The sequence below is a fragment of the Mesoplodon bidens genome (assembly GCF_964165515.1).
Source record: "Mesoplodon bidens genome assembly, chromosome: 5".
Taxonomy (NCBI): domain Eukaryota; kingdom Metazoa; phylum Chordata; class Mammalia; order Artiodactyla; family Ziphiidae; genus Mesoplodon; species Mesoplodon bidens.
In genome coordinates, this window is record NC_138161.1 from 131772896 (window position 1) to 131797728 (window position 24833).

Below are 24833 nucleotides of genomic sequence, written 5' to 3' on the forward strand. Positions count from 1 at the left end.
TTTTTAATCCGGTTGTTTATTTTTTTGATGTTGAGTTGTATGGGCTGTTTATATAAGTCGGGTATTAACCCCTCATCAGTCAAATCATTTGCAAATATCTTCTCCCATTCAGTAGGTTGCCTTTTTGTTTTGTCAGTGGTTATCTTTGCTGTGCAAAAGCTTTTACATTTAATTAGGTCCCATTTGTTTATTTTTGCTTTGGTTTCCTTTACTTATTAATCTATGACAAAGGAGGCAAGAATATACAATGGGGAAAAGACAGTCTCTTCAGTAAGTGGTGCTGGGAAAACTGGACAGCCACCTGTAAAAGAATGAAATTAGAACATTCTCTAATACCATATAGAAAAATAAACTCGAAATGGATTAAAGACCTAAATGTAAGACCGGATACTATAAAACTCCTAGAGGAAACCATAGGCAGGACACTGACACAAATCGCAACAATATTTTTTTGGATCTGTCTCCTAAGGCTTCTCATTGTTCTTAGATCAGTTGTTCCAAATCCTTAACATGACCTCTAACCCTGCCTGATATGATCCCCAACTCCCTCCTCAGCCCTTTCGCATGCCCCTGTTCCCTCAGTTCTCTGAGTTCCACCCTCTCTTGCTTTCTTCTTATAGCTTCTGCATAGTTACAGGGCCTGGAAGGGGTGCTCCCTTCTTCGAGCTAACTGTGAATCATTCTTCAGGCTTTAGCACTTCCTGAGAGAGCTTCCTCCTCCACGTCAGATAGCTAATATAAATTAAATCACGAATTAGTACATAATTAGTTAAATAATTATTTGTTTCATGTCCATCTTCTCAAGTGGCTTATACAACCATTGAGGGCAGAAATGTTTTCTTTCTTTTTCATTGCTGTGTCCTCAATTGCTTAGCAAAGTGCTTGGCATGTGGTAAACAGCTCAGAAAATAACTTGAGTGAGCCGAGATGAAAGCTAAACCATGATTGGATCGTTTCACCTATACCACATTTTACAGTCCTGGATTTCCCCTTATATGTCTTCTTCCTCATCAGTACCCCACTGTAACCTGTGCATGTCTGCAATCTGCCAGGGTTGACAACACGCCAAGGACTTTAACTCCCGTACGGCTGACCTACATCATTGGTTGTGCACGGCTTGCCTTAGTCATTCGTTCACATCTTTTTTCCCCCAAAGAAGTAGACAGTCTGTCAGGTTTTTCAGTTGTAATGGTTCATTTTTATTATGATCAATATTAAAGACCCAGGTAGTTTAATAGACCCAGAATCTTAAAAGAAAGAGGAGGATCTGGAAAACAACTAGGCAAACAAAAGTCACAATTCAGGATAGAAAAGAAAGAGTGAGCATTTAGAAATAAGGCTGTTAGCGCTCTGGGCTAGTACAGATGTTTCAGGACATAGCCGGTAATGTATTTGATCGCCAGCATCGTCTCCTCACAGGTTGGCCGGATCTGGGATTCAGGGAGGGCAAAGCCATATCTGCCTGTATCCCGGAGTTCAAAGGTGAAGGAATATTTGATTCCTTCGTCATAAACCCAGTCATCAGAGCCCCCAGCAGCAGGATCTGAAATAAGCAAACAGAAGAAAGAAAAATTTTAAATCTAGGAAGGAGATTTCAAAACGCCACCAGCTTTCTTTTATAATTACGAATGTTTTACTGCACAAAACAGTATAGGTAGGCGAATTTTCTAGTAACCTGGATCACAAAAGCTATGGGGGCTGTTTTAAAAATTTGTCCAATCTTACCTCTAAGTCTACTTAGGGGGAGTGATGTGTTTAATACCCTAGGAAGTATGTAATTTGTAATATATAAACTTCTCAGGGGCTTCCCTGGTGGCGCAGTGGTTGAGAGTCCACCTGCCAATGCAAGGGACACGGGTTCGTGCCCTGGTCCAGGAAGATCCCACATGCCGTGGAGCGGCTGGGCCCGTGAGCCATGGCCGCTGAGCCTGCGCGTCCGGAGCCTGTGCTCCGCAACGGGAGAGGCCACAACAGTGAGAGGCCTGCGTACCGCAAAAAAATAAAAAAATAAAAAACTTCTCAGAGTGCTTGTATGCTGAGGTAAACTGTGCTATGTAGTGTATAATCTGTTTACAAAATATATGCAGTTTCTGGGAAAAGGATGTGTATCTCCTAGAAGAATAAGGAAAACTGCATGATGACTGGTGAGAGGAGAGGACTCCAAACCCTGCTGAAACTGTGGTGAATGATGAAACTGGAGCAGCTGGAGGGCAGGGCTGTGCCTTCATTTTTGTTTCTTCAGGGTCTGGCATATGGCCTGGCACAGATGAGGCATTCCTTCAGTTATTCATTCGGTGACAGTTATGATGTCATTCATTTATTCAGTCACTCATTTGTTCATTCATTCATTCATTCAGTCAACAGTTGTACAGCTCTCACTGAGCAGCAGGCCATGTGCTCAACTCTGGAGATGCTAGGACAAAGGAAGGACATGGCCCCTGCCCTCCAGGGACTCACACTGTAATGGAAGGAGAAACCTCATTGAACTTGCCTGAAGAAAACCTACAAGAAGTTCACAATATGTGAATAGGTGCAATGTCACTGTGGGTTATTTCTGATAGAACCCCCTTAAGAAAATAGTATACCCCATCTGATACAGAGAAGTTTAATAAAGGACAAGAATACAGGAAACTGTATTCTACATGAAGCTTTTAGAAACCCCTCAGGATTGGAGCCTCTCCAACTGCATTGAAGCCCCCTTGATGATGGGACTGGCCTTTTTGGCTTGTATTTCTGGTCCTTTAAGACCTGGGGCAGAAAGAAATCATGCAAAGGCAAATATATGTAGAAACTGAAAATGGGGCCTGCAGAATGAGCCTTCCCAGTGAAATCCGAACGGCAGCCCTAAGGCTCTGGGGTCTAGCCCCTATCTAACTCTTTTGCCACTTGCTTGCATCCCTTGCATATAGCTTGAGCCTGAAGTAGCCTTTCGAAACGGCCGTCTGTTTAGCCAGGAAAACCTTCCCGCTGTTGCTTTCCTCCAGCAATTGTCCTTCCAGATGAAGCTTCTGTGTCATCATCCTGGGAACTTATTCCTGATACTGTGGAGTGGGGTGGTTAGTCTTCGGGTGTGCTCTTTTCTTAGACATCCTTCTGTCGCAGCGCTTAGCTCCTGTATGACAAGTAATGTTTACTCTCCCCGCTTCCCTGCTGTGGGTTCTTTGAAGGTTGCTCCAGTCCTCCTCCTTCCTTCCTCCTTCCCTCTTGCCTTCTCTCCATCCTTCTCTCCTTTCTCCCCTAGCATCTGTTGAGGGCCTGGCAAGTGGTAGACGCTCAATAGATGTCTACGGAGAGCAAATGTTTCCGTGGGCTGAAAGGGATATTTCTCCCCCTTTTTTCTGAACAGGAAACTGATTACATACTTTATAAAAAAATTCACTGTCAGGCAAAAGTCACATGCTTTAAATGATAGAAAGGAAAGACGGAACCATTTGTTGCCTTTTAAGCACGTGGATTCTTTGCACAGTTCTGACGCCAAGACTTACAGATTGTTGAAGCTCCTGGGCCATATTTGTACTTGGTGCCGTGCAGTGTGGCAAGTTCTTTCGTGGCAGCTTTAGCCATGCTGTTCTGCAAAAGAGCCAGAAGTAAGTGAGTGAAGAAATAAAAGCACACACCGACAAAAAACCAAACATCTGTACATGATTTTTAAGACGTTGAAGACATTAAGTCACAGTTCAGGTTAGTGTTTTAAACTTACTCAGTGCGCATCCCCATTTTCCAGCGAACTTTGTCATATGATCCAAGTGATTCTTGTGGAAGGATGTCTTCCCTAATGCCCTCCTCAAGCACTCACTCTGAGCTTCCCTTTGTCACACATAGAGTTGTGTCATATTGTGTCAATACCATTAGCTGCCCTCTGAGTTCTCAGTGACTTTTTCTGTCCTTTATCTCCGTGTCCCCAGGGCCTAGCCCAGGGTTTGTTACTTAGTGGTTACTCAGTAACTGTTTGTTGAAGCTCTGAGATGGTTAGCACTCTTCTTACCCTATTATTTGAGAATTAGGTCCTTACATTTATTTTAAATGATCGTTGCAGTAAAATCTGGGTCCTAGCTGTAAACTCTGTTGTATTCAGAGTTTATTCTTTTACTTTGTTTTCTTTTTTATTTACATAGAATTTAGTTGCTCTTTTTTTTCTGGAATTCTTATTTAGGCTTGTTAAACATTTTCTTTTAAACCCTTAGTTCAGGCTGGAGAAATGAGGCTATAGTGATTTGTAACTGTCCCAGATACCACATTTACTGACATAGTAAAATGTCACTGGGTATGAATAATTAGGTTATATCTAAGGATTAGTCTGGCAAATCTATCTTGTCTCTGGAGCTTGTGAGAGAAAAGCAGGAGGCAAGGAGGTCTTTGTGGTTGTGCAAAGAGATTGTCTACCTATTAGAGGCAAACAAACAAAAATCAAAAACGTACAAAATAATTCCAAACAAAACAATGCAAAAACCACCTGGAAATAGGGCAGGTTATAAAGCGAAGATTAAGTCATGACAGAATTATGTGAGTTGGGGTAGGAGTGTTAAAAACCACTCAAAAGAATGATTGGATAATTGGTGCAACCTTCAGTGATAGTGTAAAAATGCTTAAGAATGGACAATTCCAAGGAGGAGTGGTAGTTCCAGCATGGAAGATTTTTTAGACTGAAAAATGAGAGAACATTTATTTTATTTCAAAAGGCAGAACATTTGAATTCCAGAATTTAAAAAAGTAGCAAGTATTAACTTATGGTTTTTTTTTTTTTTTTTTTTTTATTAGAAGCAGCATCACCTTCTCATCAGACCCGATGCCCTCCCGCCCCTACACCCAGCCCCTCAGGGAGAAGGGCTGTGCACTCAACTACTCCCTGCACAGTAAACTCTCCAGTGTCCACTGACAAATTGTCTGCTTAACTGAATCACTTTGAAAGCAAGCTTTACTTTTCTGTCTGGAGAACACAGATTTGTGAATCTGATTGTTACTATAGGAGAATTAGCCGTAACTCATTCTGGCTATGAGACTAGCTATATTTCTTACTTGGGCATCATAATTGTCTTGTACATATGCCTGGAAAACTGTTGAAGCTGGTGATGACGTCAGAATAATTCTGTTTTTACAAAATAGCAGCTTCCCTTCCCTTGTTCTAATATTAAAACCAGTTCAGTGAAGTCTTAGTCAAATTGATGAGGGCATGGCTGTAAGACTTCAAGAATTTCAGCTTCCAAAGCATCAATGCTTCATCAAAACAAATGGTAAATTTGGAAATTTAAAAGGAATTATAAAACTTAAATCATGACTTTCTGGCCTGAAATGATGCAATCAGTTTCTTGGAACTAACTTATTATTCTTAGAGCTTTGGGACAGTAATTTGAACATTTTAGGGTTTCTTTTCCCTTTTTCCCAAACTGGTAAACTAATATATGCTTTCTCATACTGTATGGAATCTTTACTGTTGTGATCTAAAGGTATTGTTTCTGTTGTTTAATCTTATTCTAACCAACATACTAGAGTTAGGTCTTCTCTCCATCCTTTAGTATAAGGCCTGTTGCCAGTTGAAATCAGAAATAATCTGTAAACATTGCACAATGCTCAGAATACATTTAAAACCATCTTTTAGAGATGTGAAACACGGTGAGGTACTTGTTCTTTTGGTAGGCAAACAACATGTTTCCTACTGTTCTACAATTTCTTTAACTTGCGATTCATCCAAGGAAATTTCTAGTTACTTATTTTTCTGTAAGGCAGAACCTTTAATCCTAAAGAACTCTTATTCCTTCCCTAGCTACCTTCCTCAGGCTTTTCTTCTGTTCTGCTTTTTTTCCCCCGTAAACCTTGAATTCTTACTTTTAGTTAGTAGAAATAAGATTCTAATAAATTCCAGGCATGTAATGTACAGCAGGGGTCCCCAACCCCTGGGCCGTGGACCAGTACTAGTCCGTGGCCTGTTAGGAACCGGGCCGCACAGCAGGAGGTGAGTGGTGGGTGAGTGAGCGAAGCTTCATCTGTATTTACAGCCGCTCCCCATCGCTCGTATTACCGCCTGAGCCATCCCCCTGCCCCACCCCCAGTCCATGGAAAAATTGTCTTCCATGAAACCGGTCCCTGGTGCCAAAAAGGTTGGGGACTGCTGCTGTACAGCACTGTGACTGTAGTTAACAATACTGCGTCGTATACTTAAAGATGGCTATGAGAATAGAGCTTTAGTGTTCTCACCGTAACAACAAAATGACAATTATGTGAGGTGTAGAGGGTGTGTAAACTAATGTGGTAAACATTTTACAGTATATACGTGTATCAGATCATCACATTGTACACCTTAAATTTACACAGCGTTATATGTCAATTGCATCCCAGTAAAGCTGGAAAAAAAGGAAATTCTTCAGGATTAGTTCCAAATGTGAGAAGTTATGATGACTATAGACAATTTAAGACAAGATCATCGTCTTTATCTCTTGACCTCCTGTGTGTCAGACAGCCTTCAAGTCTCTCAATATTTTTATTGGTGTAACATAAGAACTGAGTTATCTGGCAAAATGGAAGGGGCTTACTTGTCATCTGTTATTGCTTCTGATTTATCAACTTATCCATTTAGTCATAACTACCCTTAGGGCCACACAAAAATGTTTAGTTTGACTTTCCTCAGAGCAATAACCAAGTGCTTTCTAAGCCTTCAGAGGCATCTTTTGGAAACAGTTGCTCTGCCTGTGACACTGAAGCAATATCTAAGATTCATGTTAACTTAAAATGGCCGTTATTTTGTTCCTGTCACGGGTGCCCACTGGAGGAACATCTAGTCTGTGGCTCAGCCTTGGTTCTCCTTGTCCTAAGTTGCTCGCTCATCTTGATATCTACCTCATCACTTGTCCTCTGACCATCACCTCGTCATCACATCCTTCAATGGCTCTCTCACCTTCTGTTGAAGTCTGGCCTCCTTTCTTGACATAAAGAGTCTTTGTGAGTTTGTCCCTCTCTTCTCTCTCAGGCTGCGTCGCTTGCATCCCCATGTTCCTTGCGAACCAGGTTTCCCTGAACTACTTTCTGTAGCCTTCCCCGCCTCTCCTTACCTCCATGACGTTGGGTGTCCTTCTCCCTTTGTAGGAATTCTCTTTCCCTCATTGTTCACAAGGAGGCTTGCTATTGTTCTTCCAAATTCAGTCTAAATGTCATCATCTTTGCAAAGCTGCCCCCAACTCTCTTAGGGAGCAATGAGCACCCCTTCTTTGTGAGGGCTCACATGTCTCTATCAGAGTTCCTGTCACTCTGTGCTGTAATCATTTGTTCTTGCATCTATTTGTCCCCTAGGTGAGCTTTTTGTGGGGGGAGGATTCTTGGCTATTCGTTTTGTATCCTCAGCAGATAGCATTAACACCTAGCACATTGTTGGTTGGTTGATTTAGTCTCTTCCTAGGGCTTCAGGTGAGCCAGATTTGGATGGGGGTGCAGGGTGCTGAGCTCTACAAAGGCTGGACTGTGACCCCCCTGAGTGGAGATTGAGGATGCTTGTGGGGAGAGTGGTGGTACCATGTCGTGATGGTTGATGGGTTACTACATTTAGACATTGACCTCTGCTGGGCACTTAACTTATTTCCTCTGATTAAAAAAAAAGTGAAGTCTGTAGACCCTTTCTCTCAGCCCCTCTGAGGCCAAGAGACAAAAAAGTCAGAGCAGACTTTAATCAACCAAAATATCATATTTTAAGTTCCAAGTATTGTAACAAAAATCCCTGGAATCAGTGTGGGTCTTTTCTTTTTTTTTTTTAATAGTTCAAATACTTTTACAAATGTTGCTCATTTATCTTCCTAACATTATCTGTCCACATTTCATCAACACAGAATTTTCTAGCAGAATGGAATGCCATGGGGGCAGCACGCTTGGTGGGAATGTTCCAACCAAGCTGGGTGACTGACCCCTGCCAGAAATGGTAGAGAGAGAGGGGTGATTCCTGAATTTGCTAAACTATTAGAAAGGTAACTCCTTTTCCTTGTATGTTTCTGTAAAAAGGGACTAAGACAGCTGACAAAAGACTGGCAGAAACAATAGTACATCAGAGAGCATGATCCATGTCTTGAAACTCTAATTAATGACATTTTCTATATAACCTGTCATTTGAGGGAGATCTTACGTCCTCGCTCAGTGGGTTCAAAATAAGAACTAACATTTACATAAAACCTTAGACTTTGACAAAGAGCTCTTGATAAGAGCTAGATATTTTTATCCCCATTTTACAGATAAAAGAACTGAAACTCAGAGAGGATAAAAGAACTTGCCCAAGGGCATGCAGCCCCATAAGTGGCTGACTTGAGCTAGGTTCTTCTTGCTTTAAATCCTGTGCTCTTTTTCACTTCTCCTTGTGGCCTTGGAATACTTCAAAAGAAGTGTTGCTAGAGCTGGTTTTACCAGTTGTAAAGAACAGAAGGAAGCTAAATATAAATCAGCCTCAGAGAAAACTTTGCTTTCAGTCAAGGCCAAACATGGCCAGCCTTTATTAATCCTTAGATATGAGTTTCCTACCACGTCTTATGCATGTTCTCTTTTGTCACCTGTTTTCTTAAAAAGAGGCCTTGGTCATAGAGCAAAAGACAGAGAGAGTCTAAAATGTCACATCTAACTCAAAGCCCAAGAGACAAAGGACCAACTAGTGTAACGTTTCCCCAGGCTCTGAGCTCCAGGGGGCTGGTGAGATGAATAAGGTGAGGGTGTTCTTTTCCACTGACCTGCATTCCTAGGTAACATGTGATCAGGAAGCCCCGTCTCGTGACTGTGCTCATGGTCCTCATTGCAACCTCTACGTACACAGCCAAGTGTCATGACAGTGGGGTCTTGCCTCTTCTAATCTTCCCCTGGTCCATTATTACCGTACAAGAAAACGAAAGCCCCAAACTGACGGTGGGGTATATATCAATTCAAAGGAAATTTTCTTCAGAACTTTGTTTCTAACTTGAAGTTCTGAGTTTAACCATCCCTCTGGGTGAATACATGTGATAATGGAAGCATCAAAATGATCTTTAGCGGCAGCTTCCTTCCTTCTGTCCTGTGATAATGGGTAGCTTACGCCAAGGGACCAATGGGGAATTGAACTTTTATAACTTGGGTGCAAAAGGAGAAGCCTCCAAGGCCTACTGAGGCAGGGACTGAGGAGAAAGCCTTTGAAAGAAATATGTTTCTGAGAAAAAGGAGGAGAGTAAACAAGTGCAGGCTCTGGTTGCAAAGCCTTGAGATGAAGAAAAGGCAAGGAGTGTGGGAAGGCCAGCTTTAGAGAGCAGGGCCTGTCTATTCTGGCAGACTCCATGGGGAGCGTGGCAATGCTTTCGCTGATGGAAACCAAATTCTTTCTTTGGCTGATTTGAATACATATTTTTAAAATTTTTTAAATTTTTAAAATACTTTAAAATTCAGGTAAAATGTGAAGCATGAGTCAGCTGTAGTTGCAAAGTCCAGAATTTTTTTTTTTTCCCCCCGCCGGTGGCAGTGGTGCTTCTTCCAAATAAATGTTAAAAAATAAATGCCGTATGATGGGAATGTACTCTCCCGCACTTGAGATGTGCAGAAAATTGTAAGCTCTTTGTGAGGAGATGTAGGATCCTGAAAGCCAGGGACCTTTGGCCAGGAATGAGACTTTTCTTACCTTTGCTTAAAGCAGGGTTTCTCCACCTTGGCACTTGTGACACGTGGGCTGGACGATCCTTTGCTGTGGAGGCTTGTCCTGAGCTTTGTAGGGTGTTTATCAGTCTCCCCTGGCCTCCACCCAAGGCATGCTGGGAGCACTCCCACAGTGACAACAATCAAAAAGCCCCCCCCCCCCACCCCACAGATGTCCTCTGGGGGAAGGGAAGGAGGCAAAATTAGCTTAAAGGAAAGGCAGATAAAAGATGTAATTATGTGAAAGAAGAAAGTATTTTAGAGAGAAGAACTGAAAAAGAAGACAGCTGGTTTTAAAGGTGCTCTGAATGCCTCGTTTTCCTCTGCTGACGATAGTACAAGTGTCTCTGAAGCGCCGCTGCTAGGTCACACCGGCCAAAATCACAAAATCACACTTTACCTGCAGGGTTGCCAGATTTAGCCAAAAATACAGGATATCCAGTTAAATTTAAACTTCAGGTAAACAATGAATGCTTTTCCCGTATAAGTCTGTCCCATGCGATATTTGGAGCATACTTAAACACTAAAAATTATTTGTTGTTGATCTGAAATCAGATCTAACTGGGAGTTCTGTGTTTGACGTGGCCATTCTGTTTACCAGGTTACTGGCTCCAGGGCCCGCTGTGATACAGGAGTCATCCTGACATTAACGTCCCTCGGTAACCTGGTTACCTCACTCCCACTCTTCCTTCGAGAGAACATTCACAACAGGCTGAGCCTCTCTGCTCCCTTCCTCGTGGCAGGAACCATGGTTTATGCTGAGCACTTAATAGGTGCTCAGTGGAATTTCTGGTGATTGCCTGATGAGTCATGTACTGACCAGGCCCTGCAGGAGAATTTTAACAGGCCAAAAAGCCACTTAAAATGTATAATAATGGTGAATCAGCAACCGGTTTCTCTAATCAAAGAAATTCTGCAGTTGTCATTGAAAATTTTTTTGTCTTATAAGTGAGATTAGAAATTCTGAGAAAATTCCTGAAGCAAATGTTCTGTGCCTCCAGTCCTGTCTGCCGTAGCTGCTGGCAGCCTGCCTGACACAGGGACTGTGACCCTGTTACTCTTGTTATTAGGCAAGGACGTGGTGACAGCAGTGATGTATGTGCACACGGCCCTGCAATTGTCCACCTCCTAATCACAATATTTCTTCCCCCCTGATTTTTATGTTTATCTCTAATCATAGTCTTGGCTTACGATCACGTGCTTGGGTGGAGCAGTGAGTTTCTGTCTTGGTGGCTCATTAAGTAAAGCTTTAATTAAGAGGTAGTGAGGTGTCTCTGGACTAGAAGGTGTTAGATTTTAGAAATGGATTTCTATCTTTTGGTCAAGTTTAATAATTTTTCAGAAAATTTTAGACTGTCATATTTCTCCTGGTTAATGTACATATACCCATGCAAGTACTGGCCAGAATCATGAAGACTGGGCCCTGAGAAGTCAGGGATCTTACTTGACCAGTGTAAATCCTTAGCAATGTCCGGGGTTGGAGGTAATAATGATATATTTGTGAGATAAAAGACTTTATTTAATGAATGGCCTTTTGCAAATCGGCTGCATGGAGCACCAACATAGAACACGGCCGCACAAATATGTGTGTGTGCATCTTTGGAAGTTGGGGCAGCTTAGGAAATTCTTCAGCATCTAATAGCTCCATGCCCAAGGCTGCCTCTACTACTGGTGTTGGCTTAACCAAGCCTTCATTGTCTAAGCTGGAAAATGAGAAAGCAGAACCAGAGAAATTCCAGATTTCCACCTGTGAAATTCTGCGCTTCTAATGTAGAAATGTAATGATAGGTGCATGCCCTGGATTGGCATCTTTGTGTGGTATACATCAGCTTTCCATTTGGTCAGTCTGGGAAATGGGTGAAGATACTTAGTTGATTGGTTATTATTCTGGGTTTCTGCTTTTGAATTTAGAAGAAGTATTATAGTAATAATTATTATTAACAGTGCCATGTGTGCTTCTTTGGGGGGAAGGTAGACCAAAGATTAGGAGCTTTTCCATGCTCAATAAATGCAAAGATATGGATAGGTTTGGGAGCCTTTTCAGTTATGTCTCCTAGTTTTTATTTCCTCTGATGATAAAGAGGTCATATAACTCAATATTTCATTACCCTTTAGAATTTTGGAAATGTAAAGATATTCTTTTTCTGGATCTTAAAACTTCCTTTGAAGATAGTGATAGCCTTATACTGAAGAAGTCAACACTGAGGGACTGGACGTTTATGAAGTCATTGGAAACTCACAGTGCGTTTTGTATTCTTTCTTTAAATAATGTATGTGTGTAAAAACAGTTTGCAGTCAGGAAAGCATTATGTATGTAAGACACTGTTATGTTTCCTCAAACTTTTTATTCATCTGCTGAAGATGTATTTTTGGTAGCCTTTGTAATCCAGGCTATTACTTCTGTACTTTTACTTCATTGGTCTTTTGCATTCCCTTCTCTGCCTTTCTTCCCTCTGAAGGTTGTCTCATGATATAAGTAATTGTCAGGTAATCTACATGTAAGATCTTTCAGAAATGAAGCCGTATACATTTTCATCACGACTCAAATGTCAAAGGATTGCTACTTACGGTATGTTCTAAATTTGAACTGAGAGTGCTAATGTTTCTGTACAGAATAATTTCCTTCCAATTATTTCACTGAAGCATTTTTTTTAGCTACAAATATGATCTTCTAAGTTTTATATGTATAAAGAAAAATAAGAATCATATATGTATGTATGTATATATATATATACACGCATATATATATATATATATATGCTAAAATCTGTAGAAGACAAAGTCTGCTTTGTAGTCCTGTAAGAAAATTCTGAGTTATCTATAATGTGGTATGGTGCCAATAATTCATCTTATTGGTCTTTTACTATCTTTTGTTTTCTACAGTGGGGTCACATTTTTCTAATTGAGAATTAATATGGAGACACTAGATTTGGGTGGAACATTCATCTTTCTAGGTCAAGATTTTTACTTTTTTAAAGTGATATCCTCATTACAAATAAAAACCATGGAAAAGCCAATATCTTTCTTCTTGGGAGACTCAAATTCTCTTTTGGCTATACATGTATTTGTGATAACACTATAGTTATGAGTTGTTCTAGCAAAATGTTCTTAGGAAGTAAGTGAATTGGATTTATACAAAATAAGAAAAAGACTGAAAGGATTTCTAGTTAACTCTTCAAATGATTTAAATTGTTTTGGGGTGCCAAACTAAATTCAGATCTCAAATGAATCAAATAATCAAATAATATTCATCTTAGATTTTACTGGTAGTATTTAAATATCTCTTTTAAGATACTAGGCAAAATTTTAATCACAGAAAAGATTATTGGAAATTAAAGTAACTTTTAAATCAATGTGTGTGATATAAGTGCAAAGAATTTTTGTATTTTATTCACCTATCTTATCATGCTCTAGAAAACATAAGAAGTAACATGTCCTTTTCCTTGAATTTATTAGATTTGTGGGTATAAATTTAAACAAGGTGAGATTATTTTGTGGTTTATGCTTGTTGAGAATTGATTATGAATATTTTACTTTGATATAGTTCTGGTTCACTTCTTTGTTAATTAGAATTTAAAAACAATTTTGGAGGATGGAATTTCTAATATACATATATATATATATTTTACTATTACCTCTCTTTCCTTGATTTTAAATAAAGAAGTGATTCTTAGAGGAAAGTATCAGTGGATCACATTCTCTGGAATCGTTTCACACCATTTGGGGCACATATTGAATTGGCCCACTAAACTCACTTTGAGTCTTGGGTCTTTTCCTGGAGAAACCACAGGAAGTAGCAAGAATTATTCATGAGATTCTAAAGGTAGAACTTACTTGATTCTTTTTTTTTAAAGGAAAGTTTGTAGACTTCTAGAGCAGTCAGATACTATGTTATTGTATGGAACCAGTGGGGCAACAAAGTTTTCATCACTAAAAGGGCTTAAACTTATTCCCCAAGTAAGAAAAAGTATTGAAACTTTGTGCAGCAGCTCAATTCCAAAGAACACTTTAAGCTTTTCTGTTAGCATTAGTCTTTTAGTGTTTATGTTTAAAACTAGTTATTAAGCAAATTGGATATATTGGTTGTTACATTTAATATGGTTTATAATTTTAGTTTTAATATTTTACTTACTAACTCATTCGTGCTTAGCTTTTATGGCTTTGTCTTTTTCTCTTTTGATGTGGTACAGCTTAAACATATTCACATGAATTAAGCAAACAACATACCCCCACCTCCTCTCCTCTGGTGGCCCTGGAAATCTAGGACTGAAATGAGGAGCTGGCCACACCCATCTCTGGGACAGGAGGCCTGTGAGCACCCCCTGCTGGGAACACTTACAGACTGAGCCTAATTGGAAAACTGAAATATTTAATGGTTCCAACTAATGATGTCCTCTTTTGTTTTTTGGCTACAGATAGGGAAAATGAGAATGTTTTCCTGAAATGAAAAATAGCTTTTTTTTTTTTTTTTTTTTTTTAAAGAACAGGACCTGGCTAACTATTAGCTATCAGTTTTTTAAGAAGCTGAGTTATTTTTCCATTTTGCTCTTCACAAAATATTTACAGCATTACATGTTTTATTTGGTCTCTGAAAGACTGAATCTGAAAGTACAAAACAATTTCCAGTTGATAAAGTTATTGGGTCTTTGAATATATGCATTTAGGTAAGCCAGATATCTATGTCATTGTCTAGGTGGAATACTTTTTTTTTTTTTTTGACATGACTCAAATGCTTTAAATCTTATACTTGTTCTTTCAGATCATTGGTCCCAACTTCTGGCAGCCAGATGTTTATAAATTAAAAAAAAAAAGTTGTTTGAAGGATTCAAACCTGCTTATTTAAAAAAATTTATACATTGATGTACCATATTTGTTAATGTGAATAGTGTAAAACTCATATTATTTAACTTTTCATGCGGTTGTATCTTGATTCTCCAACAAGATTGCTAATTTTTTGAGTCAGGGATAGTTCATTTTCTTTGCATTATTTCTCATATATAGTAAGGACCCATTCACATCATTTGTTCATTGATTGATTTACATCTGTGTCTCACCTAATCCAACGGTTTAGAAATAAGCAATATTAGGATCTTATCACTTAACCTGATATCAACCAAATGTGCCAAATTCCTAATGACATCTGCTATACTCTGCCTGTGCATGTCAAATCCAGCTCAAGGCAACTTGATAAAATTGACTTTCTGATTAAGATTATGTATGAGGTGAAGGAACTTTGTTGATTACCCCAGATGCGTCTGAAATCATCATGTGTGTCCGTATTGTGGTGAAGCAGGAGGAAGTGGAACTGTTGTCATTTTGAAGATTAGTGAATTAACCTCATTTTGGGGATCATTCCCTGTATCAAAATCACATTTCTTCTAGCCAATTTATCTAGCCAATTTCAGATGCCTTGTAAATCTGTGGTGGTAAGTTTTTTGCTTCTATTACCGAAAATCAAGAATGGAACTTCCAGAAATTGTTTGTATAATGTTTTTTTCCAGGAATAGAATTAAAAAATCTCAACAGTGAAATACTATATCTACTACCGTGGCTACTTACCAACTCAGCATAGTTCTCGGGGAGTTTGTTATCATAGGAGTAAGGGTAGAGCATCATCTGGGAGTATGAGTGGATTGTTAGATATGCTTTGATGGAAGAGAGGTTCTTGCGGATGAAATTAGCCAGGGCCTTGGTCTCTTTTTCAGACTCTGCAGCAGATCCACAGTAAGTTTCATCACAGGGGTTTTTAGAGGCTCCGACACCTGGAAAAATGTATTGTTGTTGTTAATGGCAAATGGTCATCTACTGACGTTCCCACAGGTCATGTTTCAAAATTTCAAATTAGAGAGTTAGAGAGTTAAAATATAAGTTGTTTTCACAGGAGTTTTTATAATCATCCTCATATATGTGTACATTATAAAGTATGCATATATTTAGTCACAAGAGTAGGGTGTTTTTAAGCTAACAGGCTAAAAAGTTGCAGGTGAAATCACCAATATGTCCCTGTGTAGTGCTAAACAATGAGATCAATATAGTGTAAGAAGATTAATAAGTAGGGACAAACTAATATCCATGAGATCTTTCTATATTAGTATAATCGTTTACTGAGAGTTGAGTCACAAAATTGTAATTATATCACAATTTTATTTAAATAATTGTTTAAATAATTATTTAATGATGGTCTCATCTAGATTTTACATTCCACAAGTAGTAGGATTATGTCTGGTTTGTTCAGTCTTATGTTTCCAGCATCTAGCACAGCTGGGAACATAATAGAATAAGCAATACATTTTTATTGACTGAATAAACAAACTGTTTATTGTCTGTGCTTTCAGAAAGTTAGAACTCTAAAATATAAAAATTTATATTTTTTTCTTATTTTAGACACTATTGTGTTTTCCTGTTACTTTCTTCCTATGCTTTTCAAAAGATGCATGCAAAATGGTCAGCCAGATACTTACTGCACCAACCAGCATCAAAATTTCTGTTGAGGTCTGTGCCAATGCAGGTGGATCCAGCGTTGGTGGAGCGGTTCTTTCTCCACATTCGATACTGAAAAGTGCAGTTTATGGTTAGGACAAGTATAGTAGAAAGTGGTTGGTTTTAATTTCATTAGCCCCTCTCAGTATTGGTTCATATACCTTGGTCCAGGTATAGATGTAGCCATCGATATTGAGCACAGGCAAGACATAAAAGTCTAGCTTGTCGAGAAATTCTGTCATGTGGATCTCATGTCCATAGGTGCGAACAGCCTGTGTATAAATTACAAAGCAGAATTTCATGGAAAAATGGAATGCATTATGCTGCTAAAATTTACATAGACTAGATGAATGTTGACTTTGATAACAAAAGTGGCATCCCCTTTTGAAGTAGATATTATTAATATTTAAAAAGCAAATAGCAAAATATTACTGACAGTTTTGTTTAAAATAGTTTCTAGTTCTTCTCTTTTTCTAGGATACTCTGTTTCAGTGGTCTCCAACCTTTTTGGCACCAGGCACCGGTTTCGTGGAAGACAGTTTTTCCACGGATGGGAGGGAGGGAGGATGGTTCAGGTGGTAATGCGAGCAATGGGGAGCGGCAGATGAAGCTTCACTCACTCACCCGCCACTCACCTCCTGCTGTGCGGCCCAGCTCCTGACAGGCTGCGGACAGGTACCAGTCCACAGCCCGGGCCTTGGGGACCCCTGCTCTATTTCATCCATATATAACTCATATAATTATTACTTTTTATTTTAACTATTTACTTTAAAGATGAACAAAAATTCAATAAAATTAAAGACTTTTAAAGAACGTGAATACTCATTTCCTTTGAAATAGTAATTGTAATAACTTTTTTTCAAAGTTAGTAGGATATGAAGATAAGAACTTTTTTTCAAAGTTAGTAGACTATGAGGGTATTCCTAGTAAGTAAGGAATGTCTATGGATGGCTATACATGTTCCTAATACTGTCATCTAGAAATTTGTTTAATTTTGCTGAGACCTCCTGTAGATGGTCTCAGTAGAGGAAGAAGAATGAAAAAGCCTCCCACTATGAAGTGAGATCACATTGATGGATTTTGGAGAGGCTCTCACCAAGTCTCAAGTTGCATAATGATGGAAGTCTTCTTCTTATTCCTCTTTCTTGAGAAGGGAACTCTGTTAAGGGTCTAGCTCTCCCTGCTAAGTGATGTGGATACCTATCTATGAATGAAGGACCTCATACCCATTTATTATGTTCTCTTTCAGCCTCAGGATTATATTAAATTTACATTCAACTCTTCCCTAGGCTTGCTTGAAGAGATTTTAAAGATATTTAAGGTTTCTGTATAGTAACAGTTTTTATATATTCTTCATGGCTCTATACATGTATGTTTATTAAAATAACACATGGTAAAGCATGTGCTTTTTATGTTGGAAGAGCTATAGAAACATGTTCTGTTAGTGGTCTGTGATTAGAGGTAACCGAAGTAATGATGAAAGTCTTTCTTTCTAGAGGGCAGATAGTGAGATACTCACTGAAATTAAATGGTGCCAATTGGTCACATAACATGTCTAGAAACCAAAAGCCTAATGAATAGATACAGAAGTGCTTTACCCAAAAGAAATTACATTGTATGTAATAATAGTCTTATATTTTTAAAGTATTTCAATATTGTAAACTTTTACTTTTGAAATAATTTTAGACTTATAGAAGAGTTGCAGATACAGGGTGTTCTCATATACCTTTTACCCAGCTTCCCCGCATTGTAGTTGGTCGTCACATCTCCTCTTATCTGTGACAATTCCTCAGACTTTCCTTTATGACTTTGACACAGGTGTTGTTAACCTTGTTCACTTGGTTAAGGTAGTTTCTGCTAGGCTTCTCCACTGTAAATTTTGCCTTTGTAATATAATACATATTTTTTAAGAGATACTTTGTTGCTGCAAATAACCTAGTTCTCTTTAAACTTTTACCCACTAATTTTTGTATCCATCTGTAGATTTTCATGAAGTAGTTATTACTGTGGTGTTCTAATGGTAACTTTCTATTTTGCTCATTTGTACATCTATTAGTTGTAATTCTTCTATAAGAAAGAGTTGTTCTTTCTCTCCTTTTTTTAAAGTTATTGAATCATCTATATCATTATGGACTCATGGATATTTAAAAGGGTTTTTACATATATCTTAACATTAGAATTATAAAGGAGTGGAAAACAGTATCATTTAGAATAGGGACCACTATGTATTGTTTTCTTTTATTCTGAAGTATACATTGATTATTATCTATGAGATAATCTAGGAGATAATGATCAAGTTAGTGGTTTTTCCACAATCATTAACTTTTAAATGACCTATCCACGATATTTACTACCTGTTAGCCTTTCTACCAAAGGTGGGTAAGAAAGTTAAGATGAGTGAAATACAAATAAATACCATTTGCTAACTGTTTAAAAATTTTGCCTTATCAAGTTCTCTTGGTGACCTTTATAGCTTGGACCTTGGAATTATGAATTTTGTCTATGCTATTATTCTCTTTTATTATAGCTAGGTTACAAGGGATTGATTGAAATAAAAAAAAATACTTTCTACTTTCCTCTGCCAGTAATCATTCTACATACTGACCTCTCTCACAAACCACTGGCAAAATGCAGGGGAAATCCACTCTCTGGCATGGAAACCGCAGTCCATGAAAATGGCAGGCTTATTTGGTCCAGGTCTGCCAACCTATTACAAACAAAAGGAAAAGGGAAACTGTGATTCATCATATTCAGGGCTTAACATTCACTACGCATCTGGGCTTTGGACTCAACAGGTGAAACCTGACAGCAGCAAGAGGTACATTCCGTGATTAAATTAAAGCATAATACTAGCACGGTATGTTCTTGCCTCTAGACACTCACAATATTTGAGCTGAAGGCTTACATGGCTATTTATTATTTTTATTAAGCTTGACAAGCTCATATTTTTCAGAAGATGCTTGATTACCCTGCTTAATTGTACTCACATGGAGGTTATTTTCTGCTGCTACTATTAGGGGACGTGACCAAGACAACTGGATGAGTAATTAGAAGTAATCATGATTGTTCCTAATCTTGTAAGAAGTTTTCCTTGTCTCCCATTTATTCCATGTCTTTTTATTTTCTTCATTAGAATTGCATGATAAAAATGGCATTAGAGGACGACAGAAACAAATTGTTGATACGCTGTGTACTGTTGTCTGATAGATATGAAGTTTATGAACCTCTTTAGCAAATGGATTTGCAAACAACATCTGGGAGAGGACAGTTTCATTAAGGTAGATGATCATTTACATTGCTTACAGGAATGTGGTTAAATTTATAGGACTTCTCTTATTTTATTGCAGTTTTCCTTTTGAATAAATCAAAATAATGATTTAAAAGTTCACATATGATAAAACAATCTGGGGAATCTGTTTGAGTCAGGGAAAGAGTTTTAACAATGTTTGGGATGAATATATCTGTGAAACAGATGTTAATGTGTTAGAATTCATTGATTTAAAGCCCTCAGACATGGGAAGGTTATGGTTAAAAAGGATTACCTTGAGGAGGTATATAGTGTTTCCTAAAAATGTAGTTCCGATGGCACTGCGAGAGATGAGGTCTGGATTTTCGCTGGCGATTTGTTGAGTCCAAGCCTCTATCTACCAAATGGAACCATTTGTGGATTAATGTGACATTCTTGGTTCAATTCCCAAAGCAATGTCTGTCTAAATCACGTGCGCATCATACCGTTTCCCAGTTGTTGTACTTCTGGTAACTGTGTCCAGTTGCACGGACCCTGCTATCAAACTGGGCCTCCAGCACAGATCTGAGGTTGCTTATTAATACCCTGTAATAAATCAAAGGGGGCGCTCCTGTGAACATAAGCATGTTTCCCAGTCAGCAAAAACCCAGAATTTCTGCTTTAGCTGATGGTACAGTACATTCTCCATGAAGTCAGATCTGTCCTCTGATTATGCTCTTCAACTTGAGCTACTCATCACAAAGTAAGTAAACCATTGAGAAGGATACTGGAGACTATGAGCAAGGCAGGCTCTTCTTTGGCCCAAACTTCACCTGTTTGGGGGTCCTTGGACCTTAAACTTGGAAAATGATTTCCCTGGTACCTGGGGCATTCTGCATCAGGGCCTTGGGCTCAACACAGAAGCATGCCCTTAAGCCCTATCTATGGTCTTTCTTCCTCAAGATTTTCCTTGTTTTAGCACTGAAAGTCCCATGTCCCAGGAACCTACTCAATCCCAGGTAGATTGGGACAGCCAGTCACCTGAGGCCTTTCTCTAGGTTTTGAGAAAAATATCTTGATGGGTGGAAATTCAGAAATATTGACAAGCTAAAGATTTTTTTAGACCAAAGAATACTGAGTTTAAAGTATTCGTTTCTGCTTGCCTTTCTTTTGGCTGGTTTAAAGTAATGTAAGAATGGTTCTGTAGCAAGGTAATTTGAAAATTGGTGACAGAAACTTTGAGGCTTGCTTATTTCTACCAATGATTATTCAGGTGAAAGGTCTTATTATAAGAGGCACGTGTGAAGGTGTGGGTATATATGACTTTGTTTCTCTTTGCTACTTTTGAGTGGAAAGTATGTTCTGAAGGGACACAATTTTATGAGCATTAATGTCCTTGATCATAGACTGTAAATATCATGGGCAGTAGTTAGTTTACAGAAACTTCTATTATCCACAGTCAAGCCTTGAAATGTTTTTATCTGACACACAGAGAATTGTAGCCGCATATCAAAAGTCTACTTCTCCTCCGGCTGCCCCAAGGGCATTCTGATGAAGTATGTCAGGGACATCCTCTGAACCTCCCTCCTGGTCTCTCCTTTTGGTTAACTGTGCATGAACTTGTGTCGGTTTATGGAAGATGCAATAAATTAATACTAAATGATATTTGTTTCCTAGCAAGAGGCAAATACTGTCTTAAGGGCTTAACTATCTTAAGGTAGTATTAAAAAAAAAAGGAAAAGGAGAAGAGTTTAATATTTATTCCGTGGAAAGAAAATTTCCCATTAATCAGCCATCAGTACTTTGTTAGTGCTTTCATTTCTATGGCTGCTATAAGTTACCACAAACTGAGTGGCTTAAAACAACATGAATTTATTATTTTACAGCTTAGAAGTCCAACACAGGTCTCACTGGGCTAAGATCAACATGTTAACAGTGAAGTGCTTTCTGGAAGCTCTAGGGGAGAGTCTGATTCCTTGCCCTTTAAATGCTGCCCACATTCCCTGGCTCTTTGCCCTTCTCCATCTTCAAAGCCAGCAACAGCAGCTCAAGTCCTTCTCATGTTTCATCACTCTGACTTCCTCTTCTGCCTCCCTCTTCCACTTCTAAGGACCCTGTGGTTACTTTGGACTTCTCTGGACAATTTAGGATAATCTACCTATTTTAAGTTCAGCTGCTTAGCAACCTTAATTCCATCTACAATCCTAACTTCTCTTTGCCATTAGCATATATTCAGATGTTCTAGGGGTTGGGATGTAGACATTTTGGAGGGACAGTCATTCTGCCTGCTATAGTTAGGAACAATGATTATAGTAAGTGCTATAATTATATTCAACACCCAAATTGGATTGTTAGGGAATAGGGTGGAATTAGAAAGAATCTAGAATTAGAAATCAAAAAATCAGGGTCATAGTTTTGCCTAACATGTAAATTGGTTTCAGCAAAGTCATTTAATCTCAGGGCCTTAATTTCATAATTTGTGTAATGGGATATTTATTAGCTGGTATTCAATGTCCTTTTCAGTTCTAAAATGCAATGACTTGACTCAAATCCCTAGGCCTTGGTCATTTACGTAGATGTCTTCCAAGGTTTATGAAGAAAAAAAATTAAACTACAGTAAAGTTGCCAGCTACCACCTTTATAAACTCTAGGGAAACATCTAGAATAGAGATAGTTTAGGTAAATGATTTTCAAATATAGCTAAAAACTAAAAACAAAACCAAAACAAGTAAAACAAAAACCTTGAAAACTGAAAATCAACAGGCAGAAACCTTTAAGAAAACAACTGTATTCCAAGATTATCAGTTTGAAAGAACAAATCCTGCCTAACAAGGATGAACTTCTCTGACAGAATGGCAAAACTAAAAATCCAAGAGGAAATGATAAATGACATCTACTTTCCCTTTAACAAGATTTTCCATTGACAGCGAGTAAAATAATCATCTAGGTCACATGGCTTCTTAGTGGCTGCCCAGAGAAAAGAAATCATCAGTTAATTGCTCCCAGGCATTCTACAGCCTCAGGACATTCAGTAGACATTTGTCCCTAAGACAATAACCATAGTGATCTCTGACCTACCAGGAACCAGCTCTGAGTAGAGGGGGGAAATAGGGCTTCCACAACATATTGCAATATCCTTCTTTTGCATACAATCCTTAAATTCACATTATCTGGGAGAATAAGTGACAATGCGGAGGTTAGTGTTTTGTTTGGTACTAAGAAGAGACAATCTGTTAGAGTTATTATTATGTTAATATTTAAACATTTTCATCAATAATCAGGACAAAGAAGCATAATAAAACCAGTTAGATTCAAGATGACACCCAAGAGTAAAAGTGTCCTCTAGTAACTTGCAAAAGAGTATCAGAATGAGGTTGAAATGTGGTGCTTTTGCCTGAAGGTGGGAAATTGACCTTAAATGATCCTTTCCAGCCCTATGATTTTATTAGATTTAGGACAAAGTACTACTTTAGCCACATTACAAAATATTATTACTAAATAATGAGCTTCTATTCTAGGAGATTAAAATAATGACTCATAATATAATAGGGACTGCATTACAGCTCCAAAATACAGAGGCATGTACACTATTTTATACTTTTATGTGTTCCTTTTATAGTGCTATCCCACTTCTTCTTCTTCTTTTTTTCAGCATGCAGACAAATTAGATAACGGGACTCCCAACAAAGCAAGAAACACAATGTCTGAGGAGGAGAGACAGGAGTTAGTTTTCTCCCCCTTTCAGATTCCTGAAAAAGGAGTATTAGGTCAGTCCCCAGACTACACACCCATTGCTATTGAAGAACATTACTATGTACACATTGTTATCCAAGGACACTTTACTGATCGAATCTGAAATATGCAGAAAAATGTTATAGGCAGATAGCAACAATCAGTCTCTTCCTGCGTTGGATAGGGCATAGACCACCTTACTGAAATTTGTAAGAAGGAATTCTGTGAAGGCCCACCCACCAAAAGATTCTGTCAACTTGGCTTCAGAACCATAAGTGGGAGATTTACACCATCCAATTCCTAGTCTTTCTGTACCTAGGGTGTGACATAAGCATTTAAAAATACAGTTATTGGGGGGGGTGAAGTCAAGATGGCAGTGTGGGAAGATGCAGAGTTCACGTCTCCCCACAACTAGGGTGCCTGCCGGATGCTGGTGGGGGACACTGATGCCCAAGGAGACAGGAAGAACCCCCAAGTGAACTGGTAGGACGTGGGAGTACGGAGGCTGGACAGGACTGGTGCCCCTGAGGGGTGGCTGAGAGGGGGGAGGGGTTCCCACCCTGGAGGGACCCTTGGGGACTCAGATCAGGGGGGGAGTGGGCCCAGCATTTCTTCTTCCCAATAGGCCAGGGAAGTCTGCCCAGCTCTCGGGCCAGGTCCTACGCCCTCAGAGGTCCCCTCCAGGCCGGGTTGGTCCTGGAGGCATAGGAGGGAACCCAGGAGAGAACAGGAGAGGCAGGTGGGAGGGGCCTTCCAGGACCAGAGGAGTGGAAAGGAGCAGAGGGTGTTTGCCCCACCCACTTGGGCTGGGGGAGCCTGCTGAGCTCCCAGGCCAGTCCCCTGCACTCCAAAGTCCCCTCCGGGCCATGTGGGCCCTGGGGGCATAGGAGGGAGATCAGGAGAGGCAGGTGAGAGGAGACCTCCAGGAGGAGCAGCCTGCTGGGCTCCCAGGTTGGGTCCTCTGCCCTCTGAGACCAGAGGCAGGAAGCATGCCTGGGCCTCTTCTGTTGAGCCTAAGGCCCCCCACCCTCAGACTTTTCCAGCCCTGTGGGTCCTAAGCATAGGCCCTGCCCACCACCCAAGCTTCACCCTTGCTTAGGCCCTGCCCTCCACAGCCAAGGCCTTTTCCACCTTTTTTTTTTCCTCCTCCTCTTTTTTACTACTGTGGTTTTGTTTTACCTTCCAGTTGTTGTTTTGTCTATATTTTTATTTTTATATGTTTTCTAACATAGCTGTGAGTTTCTAAGTCTAATTTTATTTTTTACTTTGTTATTGTTCTCCTTCTTTTTTTTTTTTTTGCCATCTGGCACGACTTGTGGGATCTTGGTTCATGAGCCAGGGGTTCGGATGAAGCTCCTGTGGTGGGAGCGCTGAGTCCGAACCACTGGACTAACAGAGAGCCTCAGACCGCAGGGAATATTCATTGGAGTGAGGTCTCCTGGAGGTCCTCATCTCAGCACCAAGACCCAGCTCTACCCAACAGGCTACAAACTCCAGTGTTGGAAGCCTCAGGCCCAACAACCAGTAAGACAGGAAAACAATCCCATTTATAAAAAAAGGAAAAGAAAATTGAGATGGCAAAATAAAAATGTCACAGATGAAGGAGCAAGGTAAAAATCTACAAGACCAAATAAATGAAGAGGAAGTAGCCAATCTACCTGAAAAAGAATTCAGAGTAACGATAGTAAAGATGATCCAGAATCTCTGAAATAGAATGGAGGCATGGATTGAGAAAATACAAGAAATGTTTAACAAAGATCTAGAAGTACTAAAGAAC

The 24833-nt window shown here is 39.3% G+C and overlaps 1 protein-coding gene across 1 annotated transcript in view; it reads right to left on the minus strand.

The window, feature by feature from the left end:
* Nucleotides 1-1355: 1355 nt before the first annotated feature.
* The window catches only part of CPB1 (carboxypeptidase B1), a gene marked incomplete at both ends in the record, with an annotated part of 39461 nt that continues 15983 nt past the window's right edge, over nt 1356-24833 (minus strand). The window contains 8 exons of the mRNA XM_081234216.1: nt 1356-1543; nt 3486-3570; nt 15178-15380; nt 16080-16170; nt 16260-16370; nt 18704-18805; nt 19641-19742; nt 19831-19930. Coding sequence (XP_081090342.1) covers nt 1356-1543; nt 3486-3570; nt 15178-15380; nt 16080-16170; nt 16260-16370; nt 18704-18805; nt 19641-19742; nt 19831-19930 — 982 coding nt within the window. The remainder of the gene's footprint in view (nt 1544-3485; nt 3571-15177; nt 15381-16079; nt 16171-16259; nt 16371-18703; nt 18806-19640; nt 19743-19830; nt 19931-24833) is intronic.